Consider the following 21,476-nt stretch of genomic DNA (forward strand, 5'->3'; position numbering starts at 1 on the left):
AAATTATTTCTTTGATGGGGCGCCTGGGTGGCTCAGTTGGTTAAGCGACTGCCTTCGGCTCAGGTCATGATCCTGGAGTCCCGGGATCGAGTCCCGCATCGGGCTCCCTGCTCGGCGGGGAGCCTGCTTCTCCCTCTGACCCTCCTCCCTCTCATGTGCTCTCTCTCTCTCTCATTCTCTCTGTCTCAAATAAATAAATAAAATCTTAAAAAAAGATTATTTCTTTGAAAATGATCCTGTGAGAAAGAGAATATTCTAGTTTTATATGATGCCTGGGGCCCTTCTTGCGTATATGAGTACAATTCAAGTTTCTTCTTTAAGCACTTTGAAACAAATTCTTGAGAAATGGCACTTTAGACTTCAGACTTAAACATATTAGATGGAAGTTTTAGAGCAGCCAGTTAAATTCTTAGTAATCGTGGAGCACCTGTTGTCTGAGGGTTCCGAAACTATGCTCTCTCAAGGGTAGGAAGGGAATTAAGAAACTGTGGATCTAAGAAGACAGCCCCACAATAGGACAGTTGGCTTGTCTTAAGTGAATACAACCTAAAGAAAAATAGGTAATTGCCAGAAGAGAAGCACAAAGCAGGTGCCATGAGATTTCATCAGAGGGAAACGGAAGACAGGAATCCATCCAAGAAGGGTTGAATTATGGACTATATAAGTATCATATTGGGAGATGAGAGCAGAAAAGTAAATTGCAGACTTGAGTCTGAACATTGACCTTGCCGTGGAAAAGTGCTTAACAGTACCTGTTGTTGGGCATGCAATCAGCAAACATTTACTTTCATATCTCTTATATGCCAGGTTTGGCTCCATCTTCTACACAACATGAAATTTGAGCACTTTTAGGATTCTAGCTGGGTTTCCTTAAACTCTACACACTGTGAAGTTAAAGCACTTGGCGTTGAATAGGCCATTTATTCCATACACTTAGAAGGTTGAATGATTATATTTTGGGGAAAATGCACATCATCAGATCCAGAATCTGATTATTTTTTAAAAATCAACCTAATAATTACTAATATTGTTCTAAACAATTAAAAAGTTGATCAGTAAAATTTCTTGTCTTCTACCAAAAGAGTTTCCCTTTATCTGATGCAGTAAGATTGACATGACCCATCAGGGAGAAGTGTTTTGCTGTGGACATTCACACTAGAAATAACTTGGCAATAAAAGTGGACAGCCCTATGTCCATCCACTTAATTCTGAATTTCTTGCTCTCCTAGTCCTATGTCCATGAGGTATGGGTTTTTATAACACTGCTATTCTTCCCTTCTAAGAGAGAAGAAAGAAAAGAAAAATAAAAGGCAGGATTTCTGCTTTCTTGAGGGCATATTTCTGAAAGAGGAAATTTAAATGTTAATTTGTTGATGATGTTCACAACCAGTAATTGCCTTTCTTGGAAATATTTGAAGGCCAAGATTTAAACCTATGGAAAAATCATATTTTGTTCCTGGCCCCTCAGTTCCTATGCTCCTAGAAGTCCTCAAGAAGGAATTATTGATGAGTCAGGTGGTATCTATTTCAAAGAGATTTTACTTAAAGATCAAGCTATTTTAAAGAATCATTTGCATTTAGAAAATGAACGACACATTAAATTTTGACTGTTTACCAAATATCTTTTGTATTTATAGCAACTTACCATTTAAAGAGGTTTTCCAATTTATTGGAAATTCAATGATGTATTTTTTATTACATCCATCTGAACACAGGTAGTCTTCTCAATTTTAGCAAGGAAAACACCCACCAGAGGCTTCATATCTAACCTTCAGCATCCTGCATTTAGTCCTTTCAAATATAAACTTGAAATAGATACTTTGAAAGTGTAATATGGAAGAAATAGCTCTTTGAATTTCACACCAAGTTGTAAAAGCATGATGATTCTGAACCAAATAATCTTTATGTCCCTGAGACCCATCCAGCTGGATTTCAGACCAACCATACACACACATCCCAAGTGCCTCCTGCATTCTTGAACATCCCTGTCCCATTTTCCTCGGCTCTGCAATGGGTGTGAATATTATATTATCTCCCAACATTATTTAGACATTATGTCTTGCTTCTTAGGCATTATGAAAGTAATAGGTTTTGGGTTAGGAGTCTAGATACCTTCCAGAGCCAAATAGCTCTTTCCTAAATGAAACCATATAGGAGTGACCTGTGCTCTCTACATGCAAGTCCAACCTTATTAAATTTTATAGTAAGAGAATTAAATCCAAGCCTGGGCAGTTGCTAATTGTTCATTGTTAATCGAATATCAAAATAATTCAGGAAAAATGGGCTTGCACCTGCAATTTCAGAAATTCCTTGTAACTTTGTCTTTCCCCCTTCTCAATCCCTCCTATTGTTACTGTTATTGTTTATGAAATAAAAATATCCCATTCAATAGTTACATTATTTCAAACTTTTTAATTACTTGTCTTTCACAGTTTAAGAAAAGCTGGGAGTGATGCCAGATTCCTCCTGATATTCTTCATCTTTTTCCTGATTCTCTACATTTTTTCATTCTTTTCTTTTTCAGAGGGCAGAATTTGGTGTATGGTCCAGCTGACTATTGGAACAGTGAGGCTAAGCTATAAGCATTTGTCATTTAATACAAAAGATGTCAGCAAACAAAGTCTTGGCATCATATTTGGACTATATTCCTAGGACAGTTTAAAAGTTGTATGGTTTAATGTTGAGATCAGAGAGGCCAGAAAGGTAGTCGACTGAGATGGATGGGGACATTAGGGGTGATTCTCTGCCCAACCTCAACCCTTCTAGCAGGGAAATGGAAATGATGGAAAACCCAAGAAAATGGTGCTGGTACTTTGGAGGGAGGATTCCTGGGATAAGTCCATTCCTAAATAATCTCCTCTGACACTAGTAAGAAAAGTATCAGTACAACTGCATGTTGCTAGAGAGTGTGAAGTATGGCAGAATCGTCTCTTGACCATCTTTCAACATGTAAGAAAAATGCAACCATAGCATATCTGGAAATAGTACAATGAAGTTACTAAATTATTTGAAAGACTCCTGCAGTCTTTCATCATGACTTAGGTGATTACCAGTACAGGGAGCCTCTATGAAGAGAAAGCAATGGTATTCTCATAATTTTCCAAGGATAAATGGAGAGAAGAAATGGAAACATTCGTTGATCTTTCATAGCTATACTCCTCTAACATAATAGAGTTTTGGAGTTACCAAGTGTCTTCAAGATTACTTATAATCTGCCATCCTTATTTTATTGAATAAGGTGCTGACTTTCTTATCCAGATCTGTGATATGTTCTAAAAATGCATGTGGGGATAATTTTAGATGTGTAGATAAATAACTTAGTAATATCATGATAACCTTTTATATGAAGGCTCTTATGATCTTTCTTTCATCATTAATATAAGATCTCCACTTAAAGAATGTTTGTTTCCTCTTTTATTTTTTTAAAGATTTTATTTATTTATTTGAGAGAGAGAGAAAGTGAGAGAGAGCACTTGCACAAGTGGGGGGGAAGAGCAGAGGGAGAAGCAGACCCCCTACTGAGCAGAGAGCCCTCCACAGGGATATAGGGCTCTATCCCAGGACCCTGAGATCACGACCTAAGCTGAAGGCAGATACTTAATGGACTGAGCCACCCACGCGCCCCTGTTTCCTCTTTTAAAACAAATATTTTGTCACTTTTTAAAGGTTTTGCTTGGCATCATGTTCCCATCACTTACATGAAGAGGTGTTGAAACATGCCATTAACTGCCACACCAGTTTTTCACCAACGCACCAAAATGGTTCTTATTTTGAAAAGTTAAAGAAGAAATGTAGTGTACTTTAGTGCTTTCTATGGCTTAATCAATGCTAGAATTATTCTTTTGTCCCATCCACTCAAGGTGGGTAGGAAGTGTTCTGGTAGGAAGGTGAGAGCAGAAACACAATTGTATTACTAGTAGTAATAAGATATGGGTGCATGTTCACATTTGGGGAATCCTCAGGAGTAAATTATTGATCTCATATAGACTTGGATTAACTGCAAATATACTGGCCGTAGAAATCTTTAGGCTTACTGTTTAATGTAGAGGGATCAAGTAAGGCTTAGATCAGATTCCCAGTTACAACAGCCTTACTAAAAGATATGATCTTGAATGTGACTTCAAGTCAAGGGCTTCCAACTCAAACGCCTTCAGGCCACATAGGATAGACAAGGAGACAAATGGGAGCAGTGGGGAGCATGGTAAATTTAAAAATGCATGGCCCACACAAAGGGTCATGGCCCATGTCCAAAGGTAGGATCAATATCATCAGATCTCGAATTTTTTTTTTTTTTTCAGAGATGCTAGTAGCCAGGGCTTTTATGTAAAATCTTATTTTTAAATGCTATCAACTAATTCCAATATTTTAAAACACGAGTGGCCAAAAAACCCCAAAAAACATTAGTGGCAGGAAAACCTCATTGGCGAACCAAGGGGAGTCATTTACTGTCAGATTGTCATTCTCCCGTAAGTTTTTATGAGAGCTTCCCTTTAATTCAGGGTTCCAGTTTGAGCCAGTGAGGACTAGACAGCTTGTAACACATGACAACGTGTTTGACTGATAGGAGTGCAAAACGATTCTGATGTTAATGTAAGTGTATGGCTAAAGATCATATTTAGACTTCGAAAAACGTGTACTCTGACTCTTAATTTAGAAAGATTTCCACGGGTATAATTAAATAATACTAAGTCAGACTATCCTTTCTTGGCTATAAAAATATCAAAGGGGAATGTGGTAATAAATATCTGACGCTTAACTTAATTTTCAGCAACATAATGCAAGTAGAAGATATGGACACTAATGCATCAAAAGCAATAAATCCTTTTAGAACCCTGCTTACAACCTGGACTAGAGTCTCACCAGCTACTGCGGGGAAGAGGCGGAGGGCAGGGATGGAGGCAGGATTCAGATGTCCCATATTTTCACCATAACTGGGTCATGAATTATTTTCCGTGGCGAGGACAGTGCTTATTCAGTCCCTGCCTCATCCTATTAGGCTGAGATTTCACAGAGGCCCAAGAAACCCGAAGCCACGTACTTAATAGATGTTACCTCTTGTCCAGGGTAAGCAAATTATGTCAAGTATTTAAGTTATGTATCTCCCTTGCTGCTATGCACAAATGTCTTGGTTATGCTGCTCTGAGCTGTCATTGCTGGGGGAAGAAGATGGCACCTGGTGCTCACTGTGGGGCAGGAGCAGGGCCCAGACTGGCAAAGGTGCAAAGGTCCTACCCCAAAGCCTGCAGTCGCCCTGGCAACCAGCCACCAGGCTGCCTTCCCTTTGTTTTAGCACCAGGACAACCTGGCATCTGCCCTGATTCAGACCTCTTCGCACAAACTCCTACAATTTCCATCTACCCTGGAAAAGATGCCACTGTCATTTTCTTTTTTGAAAATATTTTAGGGGGAGGGCGCCTGGGTGGCTCAGTTGGTTAAGCGACTGCCTTCGGCTCAGGTTATGATCCTGGAGTCCCGGGATCGAGTCCCGCATCGGGCTCCCTGCTCAGCAGGGAGTCTGCTTCTCCCTCTGGTCCTCCCCCATCTCATGCTCTCTCTCTCTGTCTCATTCTCTCTCTCAAATAAATAAATAAAATCTTTAAAAAAAAAAAAAAGAAAATATTTTAGGGGGAAAGAAAAGGGAAAATAATTGAGATTCTGTCTACCGGGGGTCTCACTGCATCTGCAGGGTTGCAGAGACCATTCCCCAGACTGTGTGACAGGGAATATAAGCATTCTGTAAGAAAATGCTTCCATACAAAAATCCATGTGGGGAATATTGCCTAGTACACATGCCTCAAGAGATTCACATTGCACATTGTTGGAAATGTAAAGCCCCGAAGAGTTCTTCAGTGAGGACGCAGTTTAGCTTTGCTCAGTCCACTGTTTCTCAAGTTTGTTTGACATTGGCTGTCTCTTTAAAAGGAGCACTGACTCGCACATCAGGAAGCTCTAGAGCACAACTTGGGAAACACTAATATTGTCAAGGGGGTAGCCATTTAAGACTTCTGAGCCCGGGAATAACATGGTCAAACCTGGCGTTAGACAGGAAAATTATTATAATGACAGGGATGCTCAAGAGAAAATATATAATCATTAGAACTTAGTGATGAGCTGGTTATGCAGATGAGGGGTAAGGGAAGTTGAAAATGAGTATCATGTCCCTGATTTTACGACCTGGGTAGCTGGTGATATTAACCTGAGGATAAAGTTGCGTGGAATGGTATGTGGAAAGAAAGGTAATGAGCTCATTTTTTTATGTGTTGGATTATTGATTTTAGTGCTTAAAAGAGTACTTGGGAGGGGTGCCTGGGTGGTTCAGTGGGTTAAGCGTCTGACTTTGGCTCGGGTCATGATCTTGGGGTCCTGGGATCAAGCCCCACTTCAAGCTCCACACTCAGCAGGGAGTCTGCTTATCCCTATCCCTCTGCCCTTCCCGCCCCCTGCGCATATGCTCTCTCTATCTCAAATAAATAAATAAAAATCTTCAAGAAAAAGAATACTTGGGAAAAAATAATGAGATTTCTACTTGTTTGATTTTTAGTACTTTCTAATATAAACCTCCCATTACAGCATTTGCCAAACCCTCTCTTCTAAGCTCTTTAAAGACAAAGAAATTGTTTTATTTTTCTGATTATCTTAAAAACTTAGCACAATATCTTTACCTCTTTTCAGAGTAAATAAACAGATGGTTGCAAATGTAACATGGTTGCAAACAGAGAAGAGCTATACCTCAATCAAGGGGAATAAAGTATGAAGGTGGGGAAAGCCCATCAGACTGAAGGCAGAACTCAACAGCCGGCCTTAATCAGCACAGGAATGAGAAGGGCCCAGGAACCACAGTGTGCAGGACTTGGGGTGGTGTGATATAAATCACATTTTCTGCCTTTGGGTCCTTCTTCTCAAGACTCCAGCCCACATATAGTCAGGGCCCCTGCTTGACATTTTCTGGAAGGTGAGGGGGTAGATGAGATGTCCTCCATAAGAAAATCAAGGAATATCAGTAAAACAAGTGGGTGGGAAAACAGTACCAAAATCCTCTCAATGCTCTGTTTATAAAAGATGTCAAGGACAGTGTCATCTAGCGAGAAGGCACAGCTGTTTACTTCTGAAAGGAAATCTAGCTGGGGAACAGGGAGCAAGGGACAGGTAGCATCTCTCTGGGTATACCATCTGGACTGGATATGGAAAAAGGCATCTGATTGCAGCTTGTCTTTCTTTTCCAAGTGGCACTTAAGGTTAAAAAAAGAAAGAAAGAAAGAAAGAAAGAAAGAAAGAAAGAAAGAAAGAAAGAAAGAAAGAAAGAAAGAAAGAAAGAAAGCTTATTTTCTCAGCCCAATCATTAGTTTATTTGAAAATGGATGTACAAATTGTTTGATTTAAAAAAAACACAAAAACATAGAATTTTAGAGATCAAAAAAAAAGCTTACAGAGTGACTGTTTTGCCCAAGGTCACTCGGGCCATCAGTAAATGGACTGATTCTGGAATACAGGTTTCCTGTCTGCCATGCACGCTCTTCTCACTATGAACAGACATGCACTCGGCCAGAACAAAAGAAATGACTTACCAATGGTGGTCTCCGCTCAGTAGTTATGGGCACAGAAAGATAAGAAGTGAACACAAATTCAGAACTGCTTACTGAAAATATAACCCTGAATGCCAACCAAAGCAAGAGAGATGCCAATCTTCAGTGCCACCAAAGATCTTTTGAGCCAGTCTAGGTAATGGATCTCTTTCCCAATCTGGGACACCCTTGCAAGAGACAGCGAAGTCAGATTAAATGTCTCTTCGTCAGTGTACTGCGATACGTTGTTGTGGCCTTGGAAAGTTGTGGAAGGAGAGAAGGCGAAGACAGAGAAAAAGAAAGTGCAGTGCCCGTTTCTCCTGTTCGCATCAAATTGGTAATTATAATGTTGGTATTTGCTGCATGCCAGTAGGGGACCCAGCAGACATAAAGACGATCCTGTTTATTGCTCTGGGAATTTGCAGTCCTGCTTGGGCAGAAACATAACCATGAAGAGATAAAAAAGCATATGATATTGGTTAAATCTTGGCTTTCTTAACTTCCTTGCATTTGGGTCTTTTGTGTGGGATGAAGGGAGATGACAGAAATAGGATAATTGGAAGCTTTTGTAGTTGTGCACAGTGGGGATTCAAAAACAAAATATGCAGTGTTGCCAGGCATAGCGAGCACAAAGAGGTCAGCTGTGGAGGGCTCCAGTGTGCATTGGAGGAGGGGCCATTTAGCCTAATTGTCCACATCCAGGCCAACGGGGTCTTCTGGCCACTCCTTTCATTTTGGAATGTCTTTTCCCTTTCACTGCCACTTTTCAATCTGGTATCCTTCTCATCCCCTCCCCCCCGGCCCCGCCTGCTGTTCAGTACACAAACATCTGCGAACATCTGCCCCTGAACACAGTGGCAGCCCAGCTATGATCACTTACTCTCTGAACGCAACTGCCTCCTCATCAAACTTGTAGCTAACATCCACTGAGTATTTTATTCTATTCCAGGTATGGTGCTAAGCTCTTTATAAATATTCTTTTATCAAGCCTCACGGCACTCAGTGCAGTAGGTGCTGTGGTTATCCTCACTTTACAGTTGAAGAAACTCAAGTTCAGAGAGGTTGGGTAACTTGTCCAGAGGCCCACAGACTCCAGCCCAGTGATCATTCCCACAGGGGCAAATACCACACTTCCAACCTTATCCTTCATGCCGTGGAAATGTGCTTGCCTTTTGGGCTCTAGGAGCTCTAAGGTAGTGAAGAGGATAATGGCTTCAATCTTTTCCCAGCAAGGGATAGCTGTGCTTTGATAGGGACCGCCCAGAACAGAAACAGAAACCCAGACCCAGACTAATTCCAGGAGTGGGATTTTGAGGTATGGAGAAGTAAGAGAGGGGACTAACTGGAAGGCCAGTAGCCCTGAGGTTCTTCCAAGCAACTGTCAACTTGGCTTTCAAAAGGAGCTAGCCCTGGTCTGGAGAGCAACCTCCACTACCTTCCAGAAGGTCACTGGGCCAGAAAGCCATCATCAAAGCCTTGCTTTGTCTTATGTGACCAAAGCCATGCAGCACACAAACCTGCAGGAAATAGGGAAATCGATCAGAAATGGAAGAGAAAAAATAAAGTGAGTTATCTAAATATCCTCTAACAATGAAGGAGTAAATGCAGCACATGCTGAAAAACTTAGCAGGGAGAATAAATTAGAATAAAGATAAGATGGAATCAAGAGGCAGCATGAAAGCAGGTGGTTTCCATTTGAGATTCACAGATTCGAAAGACCTTGGCCCTCTCCATAAAACTTGTGTACAATGTAATTTTCGGGGTATTTATTAAACAATGGGTGACAGTCATCGTGAAAGCAAGGTAATTAGCAATTGGAATGACTATAGGAGGCCAATTTTGGGTGCTTGCTTTATTTTAAAAGAAGTAATTCTAGTGTGTAGTTAACTTTGCCAGCAGCGGGAAGCTGGCATGGGATCCAAGCCAGCCGGCAGAGAGAATGCCTGTCTCTGGGGGAAATGGCTGTTGGGCAGTAGTCCATTTGATCAAAGATAATAGCATTGATTCAGAGTCCCTCAACTCCCATCTTCTGGGAGGCTCTGTTTGAATGCCTTCATCTGATCATTTGTAAAAGAAAGCATCTGCCTCAATCCAGAACGCCTTTCAGTCTTCTTTAAAAGATAGAAGAAAAATTGTCCTGTAGAAAATATGTTGATTTGGGGTTGATTATTTTTTTTTAATGGGAGAAGAACATTAGGTGAAGAATTAGTTGCATGACTTTTTAAAGAGCATTAAGATTCCAGCTATATATATATCGTGTGAAACATAAACCTAGAACATCATATAATATGTTTGCCGTTGTTATTGTCATGTTCTTATGCTCTGGCTCTGAGCATGGTGGCAAGAGAGTGTGAGTTAAGGCATGGTCTCCATCAGAATGAATGCTTGCCTCTGAGGATCTCCCAACTTTGTAACAGATCAAGAGAAAGCTGATGTCTTGAGGGTGGTTGAATGCCTTTACCATAAATCAGGAAAAACTTCGGGATGGGTGATAAATACCTAAATACCCAATGGAACATTGAGAAAAGGGCAAACATTAAAGCCAGTGTTCCTCATTTCCCGTATGATAAAGCCAATGATAAAGTCCACAATTGAGAAGAAAAAAACTATCACCCCTTCACTGATTGCTATTAGATTCTAAGATGGGCTCACAAGACTCTGTAAGAAATGAGGTTTTTTTTACCCCCTTCACTCCTACATCAAATCCTGATTAAGTGGGAAACTTTACCCCGAGACTTATTTAAATTCAACAATATAAACAGTATCATTACAACTTGATACATGTTTGAAGGGCTATGAACTGAATACTATAAATTATTTCAGTGCAGTAAAGATCATTTATGCCTACGTACATGCACACACACACAACATGCACACAATACCCACACACACACACACACACAACTGCTGTCTGTTTCTATTTTTGGCATGTCTACATTCTCCCTCAGTGAGGTTCACATTGCATGGCACTTTCTTTTCCATGAAATTTCTCAATATTTTATACTAACACAAATGCTATTTGAAGTGCAAGTTAGGGGACAGGAAGAACTGTTGTATTCCACAGACATTGCCCACTGAAAACTCTACATTAGAAATAAGAGGTTTTGTTGTGTTCGTTTTTTTAAAGATTTTGTTTATTTATTTGAGCGAGAGAGAGCTTGGGCGAGAGAGAGAGCATGAGCAGGGGGAGTGGCAGAGGGAGAGGCAGAAGCAAACTCCCCGCTGAGCAGGGACCCACCCCCCCCAATGCAGGACTTGACCCTGGGACTCTAGGATCATGACCTGAGCTGAAGGCAGACGCTTAATGGACTGAGCCACCCAGGCGTCCATGTTGTCTTCATTTAAACCCCTCAAGGCTCTCTCAGGGTAACTCTGAGCTGTTCACCAGGAAGTAGTGAACCTTCGTAAAGAGCACTGCTGCCTGGGGCCAGGCTCAGGAGAGACCACAGTGAAGGAGGAAGTAGCTACTTGTGCTTGACTTCCTTTAAACAAGGTGGACGGTGGCAAGCTGAACCCAGAGACGCAGCCTTGCTTTGTCTTATGTGACCAAAGCCATGCAGCACACAAACCTGCAGGAAATAGGGAAATCGATCAGAAATGGAAGAGAAAAAATAAAATGAGTTATCTAAATATCCTCTAACAATGAAGGAGTAAATGCAGCACATGCTGAAAAACTAAGCAGGGAGAATAAATTAGAATAAAGATAAGATGGAATCAAGAGGCAGCATGAAAGCAGGTGGAAACACACAGGAAACTGCTTTGCTGGTTGCTCAAATTAGGCTTTGCGGATTCGAGCATGACATCATGTGTAGCTAGCTAAGACAACCACCAAGGTTTCAGTTACTCTGCATTCCCAACGGTACTTTTTGGGTCATTTTTATCAAGTTGGTTCAGATGCAGAGTCAATGAAACCCAAGTTTCTGTCCTCTGGTTTCTTAGGTTCAGTGAGGATATCATTTGCCCATCATACAACCTACTCAAATATTGTGCAAATGGAATTAAACATTTTAAAGGTGACCTCATAGGGGTGCCTGGGTGCACAGTTGGTTAAGTGTCTGATTCTTGATTTTGGCTCAGGTCGTGATCTTAGGGTTGTGAAGTCAAGCCCTGCATCCGGCTCCACATTCAGCACAGAATCTGCTTGAGATTCTCTCTCCCTCTCCCTCTGCCCTTCCCATGCATGCTCTCTCTTTCTCTCTAAAATAAATAAATAGATCTTAAAAAAAAAAAAAAAAAAGATGACCTCATGGCTTGTTGCCTTAGCTTATTGCTTTTATTTTCTGTGTTTATATATCCGATTACTTGTCCACCACTATTCGTCTTCTAAATTTGTCTCTTTGGTTCTGTTGCCCCTCCCCAGAGCTATAATTATTTTTCTCACCCATATCTCACTGCTGGTTTTTCCCAGGAAGGGATCTATAAGCCAAATTTTTATCTCCTCTCACTCATTTCTTAGCTCCACTGCAACCTGCATCTTCACTGCTTAGTAGAAATGACACTCAAAGGCCAAGTACTGTCCTCACCTAAACCTTTTTCTCGGTACATTCATGAAGTTAAACTTGTTTTTAAAAGATTAAGCACAAAAACCAAGCTGGAATCCAGAATATGACTGTGTGGGAGACAGTTTTCTAAGGATGTTGTCCCAAGACTCTCTGGTAGTTCAATCAACCCCTTGTTGCTAGCTCAGGAAGAGACCACGAGCCAGAGAATGCAGGCAGGCTCTAGACACTGACAGTGACCCCCGGCTGACAGCAAGGAGATGGGGACCTCAGTCCTGCAACTACAAGGAACTGAATTCTTTCAATAACCTCAACTGAAGAGTCTGAAACCAGGTTCTTCCCTAGCATCTCCAGAAAGGGACACAGCCCTGCTGACACCTGTGTGAAGCCCCAAGCAGAGAATCACGGTGTACCATATTGTACCCAGATTTCTGACCCACAACAGCTATGAGATAACAAATGCATATTGATTTAAGCCACCAAATGTGTGGTAAGCTGTTCCAGCAGCAAGAGAAAACTAATACAAACAGAACTTTTTCTAAAATTTCTAACATCTTCCTATTTCTTCTACAATATGGTTAATAATTCCCATCTTAACTAACTTCCAAGTATCCAGACTCTTATCTATTGAAAATTGCAAACTTACTTTCTCTGACTGGGCACCATGGAGCCAGACTTTAAATACTACATACATATTAAAAAAAATACTATATATATACAAGTATTCATATGTTTTCTATGTATCTGTATATGCATAATAGGTGTGTCTATACATAAATACAACCTATGTAGAGCTAATAAATGCTCACCATATTCAATAAATGTTTATATATATACATACAGGAATTATGTATGTATATGTAAAATATATATATTTTTTCCTCAATGCCAGGTACTAATATTTATTATTTCACAACAACCTTATAAGCTATATACTCACCACTCCATTGAATATATTAAAAAAACAGGCAGACAGAGGTCAAGTAACTTGCCAGAGATCATCTAATAGATGGCTAAAGAGGATTCAAATATAAATCTGTCTGGATGCAAGACTGCAAGGTCCTTATTTTTCATCTTGCTTATCTTTCACACTGAATCTTTTTGTACATTCTATGTCCTACATCCATCTCTGCTCAGATGCTATGAGCACCATCCTTGAACTCCCCACCCAGTGCATCTGGGTGCCTCACTGCCCTGGACTTTCCCCCCCTTTATCTCAGTGCCTTCCCAACTTCCTAAATGGCTTTCCATTTATCATATGTAAAAGAACTTCAAGACTGTGTTCTCAATTCTGTGCTACCTGTTCTCCAAAAATTCAATTTACTTTTAGACTTTTCGATTTTAACTCTTCTGGTGACTTTCAGCTTCACATCTCCAGCACTGAATCTTTCATGAGTTCCCAGCACACATACAACAATGTTGTTGGACATGTCTGTTTTCCTATCTTCTTGACCCAAACTTCAACATGTCTATATCAGCATTAGTAGGAAAAGAAGTCCTCTCTCTTTATTACTCTATGTCCTCAGTCATATCTTCCATCTCCTTGATGGCAAACTCAGAAACCTGCTGGCATCTTTGACCCTCCCTTGTGGTTAAAAGTTTGGGCTCTGGAGCTGGACTGCCTTGGTTGAAATCCCATCTGTGCTATTTATTTTCTTTCAGACTTTGGACCAATTGCTTAACTTCTCAGGACCCAAATATCTTCCTCTGTAAAGCTGGGATGGTGATAACAATAATAATAATACCTAGCTCACAGTGTCACTGGTTTAAAGAAGGTACTATAAACTTAGATCAGCATCCAGCACCCAGTACTTGCTCAATAAGTTTCAACTACCATTCATTTTCCATTTAATTGCCAGATCTTCATTTATAATCTCAGTGAAATCTATGATTATGTTTCTGTTGCCATGTTTTCTACCTTCCACCATTCTGTTATTACCTGGGTCAATACTGCTACCAAATGAATCTTCCAAAGGCACTATTTTAATTGTAACTCAGAAATCCTTCAGGTTTCTCATGGCTTTCAGGATGCAGTGGAAACCTCCTTATCTTGGCATTCAAAGCCTTCCATGAAGTAGCCCCTGGCTTCTATTGTTAGTTGTTTCCACCACTCCTCTCCTTCTCAACCCTGGCTATAGACAAGATGGACTTCCTACTTTTTCTTACAAAATCTGTTTTGACCTGCTTCTTAGCTTTTGTAATAAGTGGTCATTATGCTTTCTATGTATTAGACAATATGCTGAAATTTTTAAGTGTCATCTCATTTATCCCTACAAAACTCTGAGGTGGCTACTGTGCTATCCTTAGTTTATGAGGGATGAGAAAACTGAGCTGAAAATACACAGTGAGGAAAAAGTGGACCCAGGATTTGAATTCAAGCTGATTCCAGATCCCATGATTTTAACCATTCTATCTTATGCCTTCTTCATGCTACATTCCTCTTTCCCGGAGTATCCTTTACCATTCTCCCACCTGTTTGACTCCCACCTATTAATCAAAGCCTGCCTTAGGTTCTGTCTTTACTATAAAGCTTTCCTAGATTCCTTCAACTCTAGTGAACTCCTTTGTCAGGTACAAGCTTCTTAAGGTTAGCTTCATTTCTCTCGAAGCCAGCAATGCCTTGAGTATAGTACTTAATAAATTCTACATGTATTGGTACCAGATCTCTACTAATGAGTTTGACAGTGACTCCTGGTGGTTGAGCCAACTAATCTCTAATTTCTGTTTATCTCTATTCTTGCCCATTGTCCTTTGTAGGCTTTTTTTTTTTTTTTAATTTCTAACACGTTTCTGAACTTAAGCAGAAAAGGAATTTACTGGGGTGGTGTGGAGTATCACAGAATGCTGGAGACACAGACTTGGTCTGAAGTCAAGGAAGGCACAGCCCAATGGAGGTCCCCAGTGGAGCCATCCCATGGAATACCACACTCCATGTTACAGGATTTCCTCCTCCTTTGCAGTCACCCCAAGTTATGCCTATCTGACATCCCCATATGTGCCTTGGCAATGCCTTCTTCTGTCAGTACTTAAGGGAGCTGCAATCAACAGCTAAGAAAGGGGACAAATGAGTCATTCTCACATTGCAGAAGTCAAGGAGTGGGAGGGACTCCAGGATAAAGAACTGTGGTGCCTAAAGAGGAATAGAGGAGAGACTAGATGCAAATATTAGAAAGAAAGGAAGTCACACAAGAGTTGCTCAGTATTACTATAAATGCTTCATTACAACGTTCCTATCACCTAAAATCATAAGTTAGGGATTTAGGCTACCACGGATAAGAGGATCCATGGATGGACTTCTGAGATTTGTGACCTCCAACCATGCATGCACATGTTCTGAATACTTACATCTTTCTGCGAGTGAGTCTGCAGATTTTATTGGATTTTCAAATGGGTCCGTAATCTAAAAATGGTCACAAAACACTATTTTCAGCTCTTAAAATAGAAACATAATCTTACCCCAGGAAATCAGGTGACCCAGAGGCAGACTCTGATAATGTCCTGAAAGAAACAAGTTAAATCCGAAAAGTCTGCATGTGCTATGATGTGCCTGCTCATCTAACAGATGCCAAAGAGTTACTTAGAGGGTAAAATCTGTTCAGAGCTAAAGACATACAGTGAAATTGCTAAATATTTCATGACCATGGAACAAAAGGGCTTCTGCTGTATGGGATCTTTGTTTGCCTAAGGTAATTTTAAAATGATGATACAGTTTACCTCCCTACCTCTTATTTTTATAGTATCTTGTTGTTTTTCTCATAGTTCTTGAAAGAAGCTTCCTCAGTGTCCACACTTTGACAAGGAATAATCACTATCTCTCTTTCTCCATCTTACACAAATCACTGCCTGACAAGGTAGAATTAGATGAGTGCCTCAAGTCTCGGGTGTATGGATACACTTCAACTATGTCTGGTTATTACTGGGTCAAAGGGAATGGCCTGCATCAGTAAAAAGCAACTGTGATGAATGGGGAGGCTTATTAAATAAGCAGATGGCATCTACTTAGGCCATTGTGGTTTGGATGAGCTGGTTAAGTGAGCGTTTTCCTGAAGATCACCACCTTCAGTAGAGAATCGAGGACTGTGTTTGCAAAAGAGGCTCCTCAGAAAGAGGCTTTCCTGAGAAGTGGCTTTCCTTTTCTCAGGAAACATGTCTTATTCCATTTTCTCTGTGGCAAAAAAATAAATAAATAAATAATGAAAGAATAATATTTCAAAACACAATATACATAGGGGACAAGCTTCATTATTAAGCATAATAAATGTAAGCCCCTCATTTATTCTTTTTTTAATAAAGATTTTATTTATTTATTTGAAAGAGAAAGAGAGAGAGAGCAAGAGAGCTGGAGCAGGTGGTGGAGGGAGCGGCAAAGGGAGAGGGAGAAGCAGACTCCCCAGTGAGCGGGGAGCTCAACACAGGGCTCGATCCCAGGACCCTGAGATCATGACCTGAGCCAAAGGCAGATACTTAACTGACTGAGCCACCCAGGCACCCCAATCCCTCATTTATTCTTTCATTAAACTTAACAGCTATATACTGAGAAACTTCTGGATGACGAACACTGTTGTCATCACCGAAGACATGGTACATGAAACAGACAAAATTCCCACTCTTGTGAAGCATAGAGTCGAGTGCAGGAAGACAAACCATAAGGTAACATAAATAAGTATAATGTAGGGTAGTGTCACATGCTAGTAAGTGTCATGGAGAAGAATAAAACAGGAAGGAGAATTCGGGTAGTTTTGAAGGGAGAGTTGCAGTTCTAAATAGCTCCAGAGAAAGTAAGTACAGATTAGGAAATTATTTGACTGTTTGTAACTATTTGCCATAGAGAATCAAGGTGTCCATGTCAATATCTATTATATTAAATAGTTGTAGAGTACAACTTATTTAGATAACCAATATGAATAGAATTCTAATTTCTCCTTGTGCCCTAAGTGATGATCTTGGAAGACCACCAACTTAATCTACACTTGTATGAGCAACTGTTTGAAATAAACTTCTCAGACCCCAGGCATATTATGACAGTTTCCCTTTGGGGTCTACTCAGGTAATGAAGTCTGGTGGAGGTTTCAGTGGCAGACCTAGAGCCCTACAGTAAATCAGCCCTTTAATTAAGTCTTGACATGGTTCCATGGGTGATTTTACATCCCATGATTTATTTAGCTATGAGCAATTCTCTTAAATGTCCAAAGCCATTTTGTGTTTTTGTCTTACTCTAAAGCAGGTGACTAGGGAGAATAAGCGCACAGAAGCCTATCAGGACAGCTGGTAGTGACAGGAAGCGGTAACTTGTTGGTTTTCTTTTCCTTTCTGTTGAGTTATGGTAATGTAGCACGAGCATTTCCCTTTTCACCAGAGAAGGAGGATTTGTTCGGCCTGGTGAAGCATCAGAAGGAAGGTGTTTAACGAAATTGGTTATTTTTAAATATTTTGCGACTCAAATAACAGGATACAATGAGCTTCAGAGGAAAGGTTTTTAAACGGGAGGCCAGTGAATTTTGGAAGAAGAGAAGAACTGTGAGGAGAATAAATCAAGAAGAAATCCACAGATTTAGCTCTGTAGGTATCCAGATGTCAATGTTTGTTTTTCGTCTTTTCTTCAATACTTTAAAAAACAGAGAGAGATTAGCCGTGGGTAGTGTTCTAACATAGGCTCTGGGCAAGGTCCTAGATGGAACAGAATATTCTATTTGGATCATAAATATCCTCTTTTATTTACATCATTATTTTCGAATTACTTACATCATTATTTTAAAACGTATTGAGAGAGAATTTAAATAGTTTAACTATTACTACAATCACCTCAATTATGACCTCAGTTGATGACTTGTATGTAATTGTGAGGTCTTTTTAAAAATTACTGCTCTATTTTGATCACGTATCACTCATTTGTTTTAAAATTCTTAGAAAAAATGGTCCAAATTATGAAAGAAAGTGTAAATAAATATTTGATTAAATGAGCCAAGTAAGAAAGTGAAAAATAGTAAGTTTTAAAGGTTAAAAAGATTTGGTTTGTTTATGGTGAAAAATGTTTCTGCCTTATTGTTTGCAAACAAAATGAGGGCTCTGGAAATGTGTACTTGTTATAGAATTCTAGATGTCTATCTGTAGGAGCTACCATGGCTGAATATTAGAACCTCTTGCAGGAGTGCATCAGTCACTCACATGTAACGTGGAAGGCCCATGTTATATAATAAATGGCTGTGACAACATCATCGGGCAGCTCTTCTTACAGGAACGTTCGTTTTACAGAGTGGCTTAGGGTTTGCTTGCTTTCTTCAGGGCAGGGTTTCTTAACCTCAGCCCTATTGCCATTTTGGATCCAAGCTGTCCTGGGCCAGGCTGTCCTGGGCATTGTGAGATGTTTAACAACATCCTTGGCTTCAGTGCCATATATGGAAACACTCCCTCCCCAGTTGTGACAATCAAAAATGTCTCCAAACTTTGTCAAATGGCCCCTGGGACAGGAAGGGTGATTGCCCTGGTTGAGTACCCCTGCTCTAGGGGTGAAGAATCTTTTTGTTCATATAAACATCTTTAATCTAGAAACAGAGCAGCTTTTTAAAAATTACATATACGATCATGATTATTTATGAATAGTCATTTAATGAATATGAATAATCAAATGAATGGTCAGTCAGCCCGATAGGCCAAAATCAGGTAAAAGAATATTCTGTCTTAAGTGATAGTGGTTCTCTTTATATTGACAATGTATTTGGTGGTAATTTAACATGAACAGAATTTATCAGAGGTCTGGCTCACAGGGCTGGTGCTGAGTTGTTGTTTGGTCGGTTTCTGTCTCAGTATCTCGGTGGTATACGTCACCCATTGGGAAACACAGGCAAACGAGCCCTTCAACCTGTTCCCATATCACTCCACCAGCATTTCATAACTGGAATATGCAGAGTCCTAAAACTAACCTCTTGGTCCCCATGCACCCACTGAGGTCTCCAGTTGTGTCTTGTCTGCTGGCTTGCATCCATTGTTTACTCCGAGCCTGTTAAAGAGGAAAAGTGTTTGAAAAGCTTGGTTGGTTTGGGATGATTTTAACCTTTAGAACCAAAAAATATAATTTCCCAGTGGCCTTTCTCTTGGTGGAATTTAGAAGTTCCGCAGATGATGTCATTGTGAAATTGACTTCTTCTAGTGACCGCTGAGACACCAGGCAGGAGAAGAACCTGTCTATCTCACATGGACCACACACACAGCCTGGCAACAGGACAGTCCCCAGTGTCTCACCATATAATGAAGCTAATCACTCTAGGAATTATCTTAATTGAATTTGAAGGTATTGCTACTGAGCACTATGGGAAAAGCAGACAGTAAGGAGGGAGTTTTCCCAGAGCATTCAGTAGCTATGCATTCACATTTAATTAAGATCATTCATACAGTGATTAGCTTTCTTCTGTGGAAGGCACCGGGGACTTCCAGCCACTGCTGCCTGCCGTGGTTTTCCTGAGATAGCCCTATCTTCTTTCCCAGGTTGTCTCTTCGGTAGAGCAGGGGATTGCTCAATCCATCCTAAGTATTATCTGGAGATGTGGTTTTTATTTTTGAAAAAAAGAGAATCCAAAGAAGTGAAATACATCATTAGAGTGTTAGGGGGTCATTCTATCTGACCATCTCACCTACCCTCTGTATGACCTTGGGTCGATTACTGAAATCACTCTGAACCTTAGTTTACTCTTCCATAAAAATGTTCATAGCAATACCGGTCTGTCTTAAGATGGTTTATTGGAATTCAGTTTGATCATGGTCACCACAAAGATGATTTGAACACTGTAAAAAGTGGGGAGTAACAAGTGTTATGTCCTATTAGTAAAACCAAGTAAAGTATTTCCCTTTCCAAGGGCAAGGGCAGGGGGATATAATTGTAGTGAGATTGCCTTTTCAGTGACGGTGACATTGAAGACTGGACTATAAAGGTGACAACTTCCTCCTGGGAGGCTTGCAAAAAGCTGAAGAGTGACAGAGTCACTCAGGAGACAAAATTCTGAACTGCATCAGTATGAGCACTCGGGGTGTCCCAGATGGCTCTATGTGTTAATGGGGTCGCCTTAGAAATAAATGCCTTGTGGTTTCTTGCTTCCCACACCTTGGCTAAAGCCCCCAAAGCCAGCCTGGACTTTCCACAGCATGATTATCTAAGCTTTCTGAAAACTAAATCAGTGTCTCTAGACAAGCTTCAGAGACGACTTGATAGGAGACAAGGAAGAAGTAATTCAAATGACAAAAGGCCCAACACATGAAGACAAGGCCTAAAGTTATATCAGAGAATATAAAATACTTCCTTTTGAATTTTTGGATATACTCATAGTGCAGTGAAATAATGACTGTGGCAGATAATTATGACGGATTATCTGTTTTTGTTGTGATCATGTGGATTTTGAATTCAACAAACCATTTCTTGTTCTAAGGCAAATTTAGAAATGGTTTCATTCCACAGTAATCTGGAATGCTTAACCAGAACACAGTGATTTCCTAAAAGGCATAAAACCCAAACTTGATACTCATGACACAGACCCACAATTTTGTTTATTCCATTTCTTTCAGATGCTGTTTGAAGCTGTATATTTAATTCTATTGGAATTTTTAATTGTTTTGGAATTTTCCCCTATTAATCTAACTTTCAAGGGTACTGTCTAGAAAGGCCTTCATATATTTGAATCCGCTTGTCACAGTCGATATACTGTAAGAGAGAGCAATTGCATTATAAGAGAAGTTCAAGGAAAATGAAACTTACTTGTTAGATCATCAAGTAGAACTACTTCTCTTAATTTTTGAAGTGTGCATGGTACTCTATAGTTGTTTTTTTTAAAAACTGCTTGTCTATTTTTATTTTCATTTTTTTTAACCGATCATTCGGTATGATCTCTGATGCATAGGAAGTCAGTAAAAAGATAGTTTCGTCCCTAAGTTGCATGTCTTAATTTGGAGAGATTAAATACACGATTAAGCTGAATTATTCTTTTTTTTTTTTAAAGATTTTATTTATTTATTTGAGACAGAGAGAGACAGAGAGCACATGAGAGGGGGGAGGGTCAGAGGGAGAAGCAGGCTCCCTGCCGAGCAGGGAGCCCGATGCGGGACTCGATCCCGGGACTCCAGGATCATGACCTGAGCCAAAGGCAGTCGCTTAACCAACTGAGCCACCCAGGCGCCCCTAAGCTGAATTATTCTATCAATCATCTGTACAGTCAGGAAAAAGATGCAAAATTCACTTAAATACATGCAAGTTGTTATTTTTAAGCTGTTATTGGCTTGTGGATCATTAATCTGCAAGATTCGGAAGTATTTGGAAAACTTTGGATACACATGAAAATTCTTGCTCTCGTATTTCCTAATAGCCTATCAGCCCATCAATAGAAAAGTGAAAACTATAGAAAGAGAATCTAACCTAAACATCTTTAACATA

The 21,476-nt window shown here is 40.1% G+C and overlaps 1 protein-coding gene across 2 annotated transcripts in view; it reads left to right on the forward strand.

Annotated features, from left to right (window-relative positions):
• DOCK10 (dedicator of cytokinesis 10) overlaps positions 1-21,476 on the forward strand; it is a 196,293-nt gene that overhangs the window by 15,163 nt on the left and 159,654 nt on the right. The window contains exon 1 of one of the 2 annotated variants that reach the window (XM_035006995.1): positions 17,403-17,620. The exons of the other annotated variant lie outside the window; for it this stretch is intronic. Coding sequence (XP_034862886.1) covers positions 17,516-17,620 — 105 coding nt within the window. The 5' untranslated portion in view covers positions 17,403-17,515. Of the gene's footprint in view, positions 1-17,402; positions 17,621-21,476 lie in introns of those variants that run through there. 2 annotated transcript variants of the gene reach the window in all.

Source organism: Mirounga leonina, unplaced genomic scaffold (assembly GCF_011800145.1).
Source record: "Mirounga leonina isolate KUSES-001 unplaced genomic scaffold, KU_Mleo_1.0 Mir_151, whole genome shotgun sequence".
In the NCBI taxonomy this organism is placed as follows: Eukaryota; Metazoa; Chordata; class Mammalia; order Carnivora; family Phocidae; genus Mirounga; species Mirounga leonina.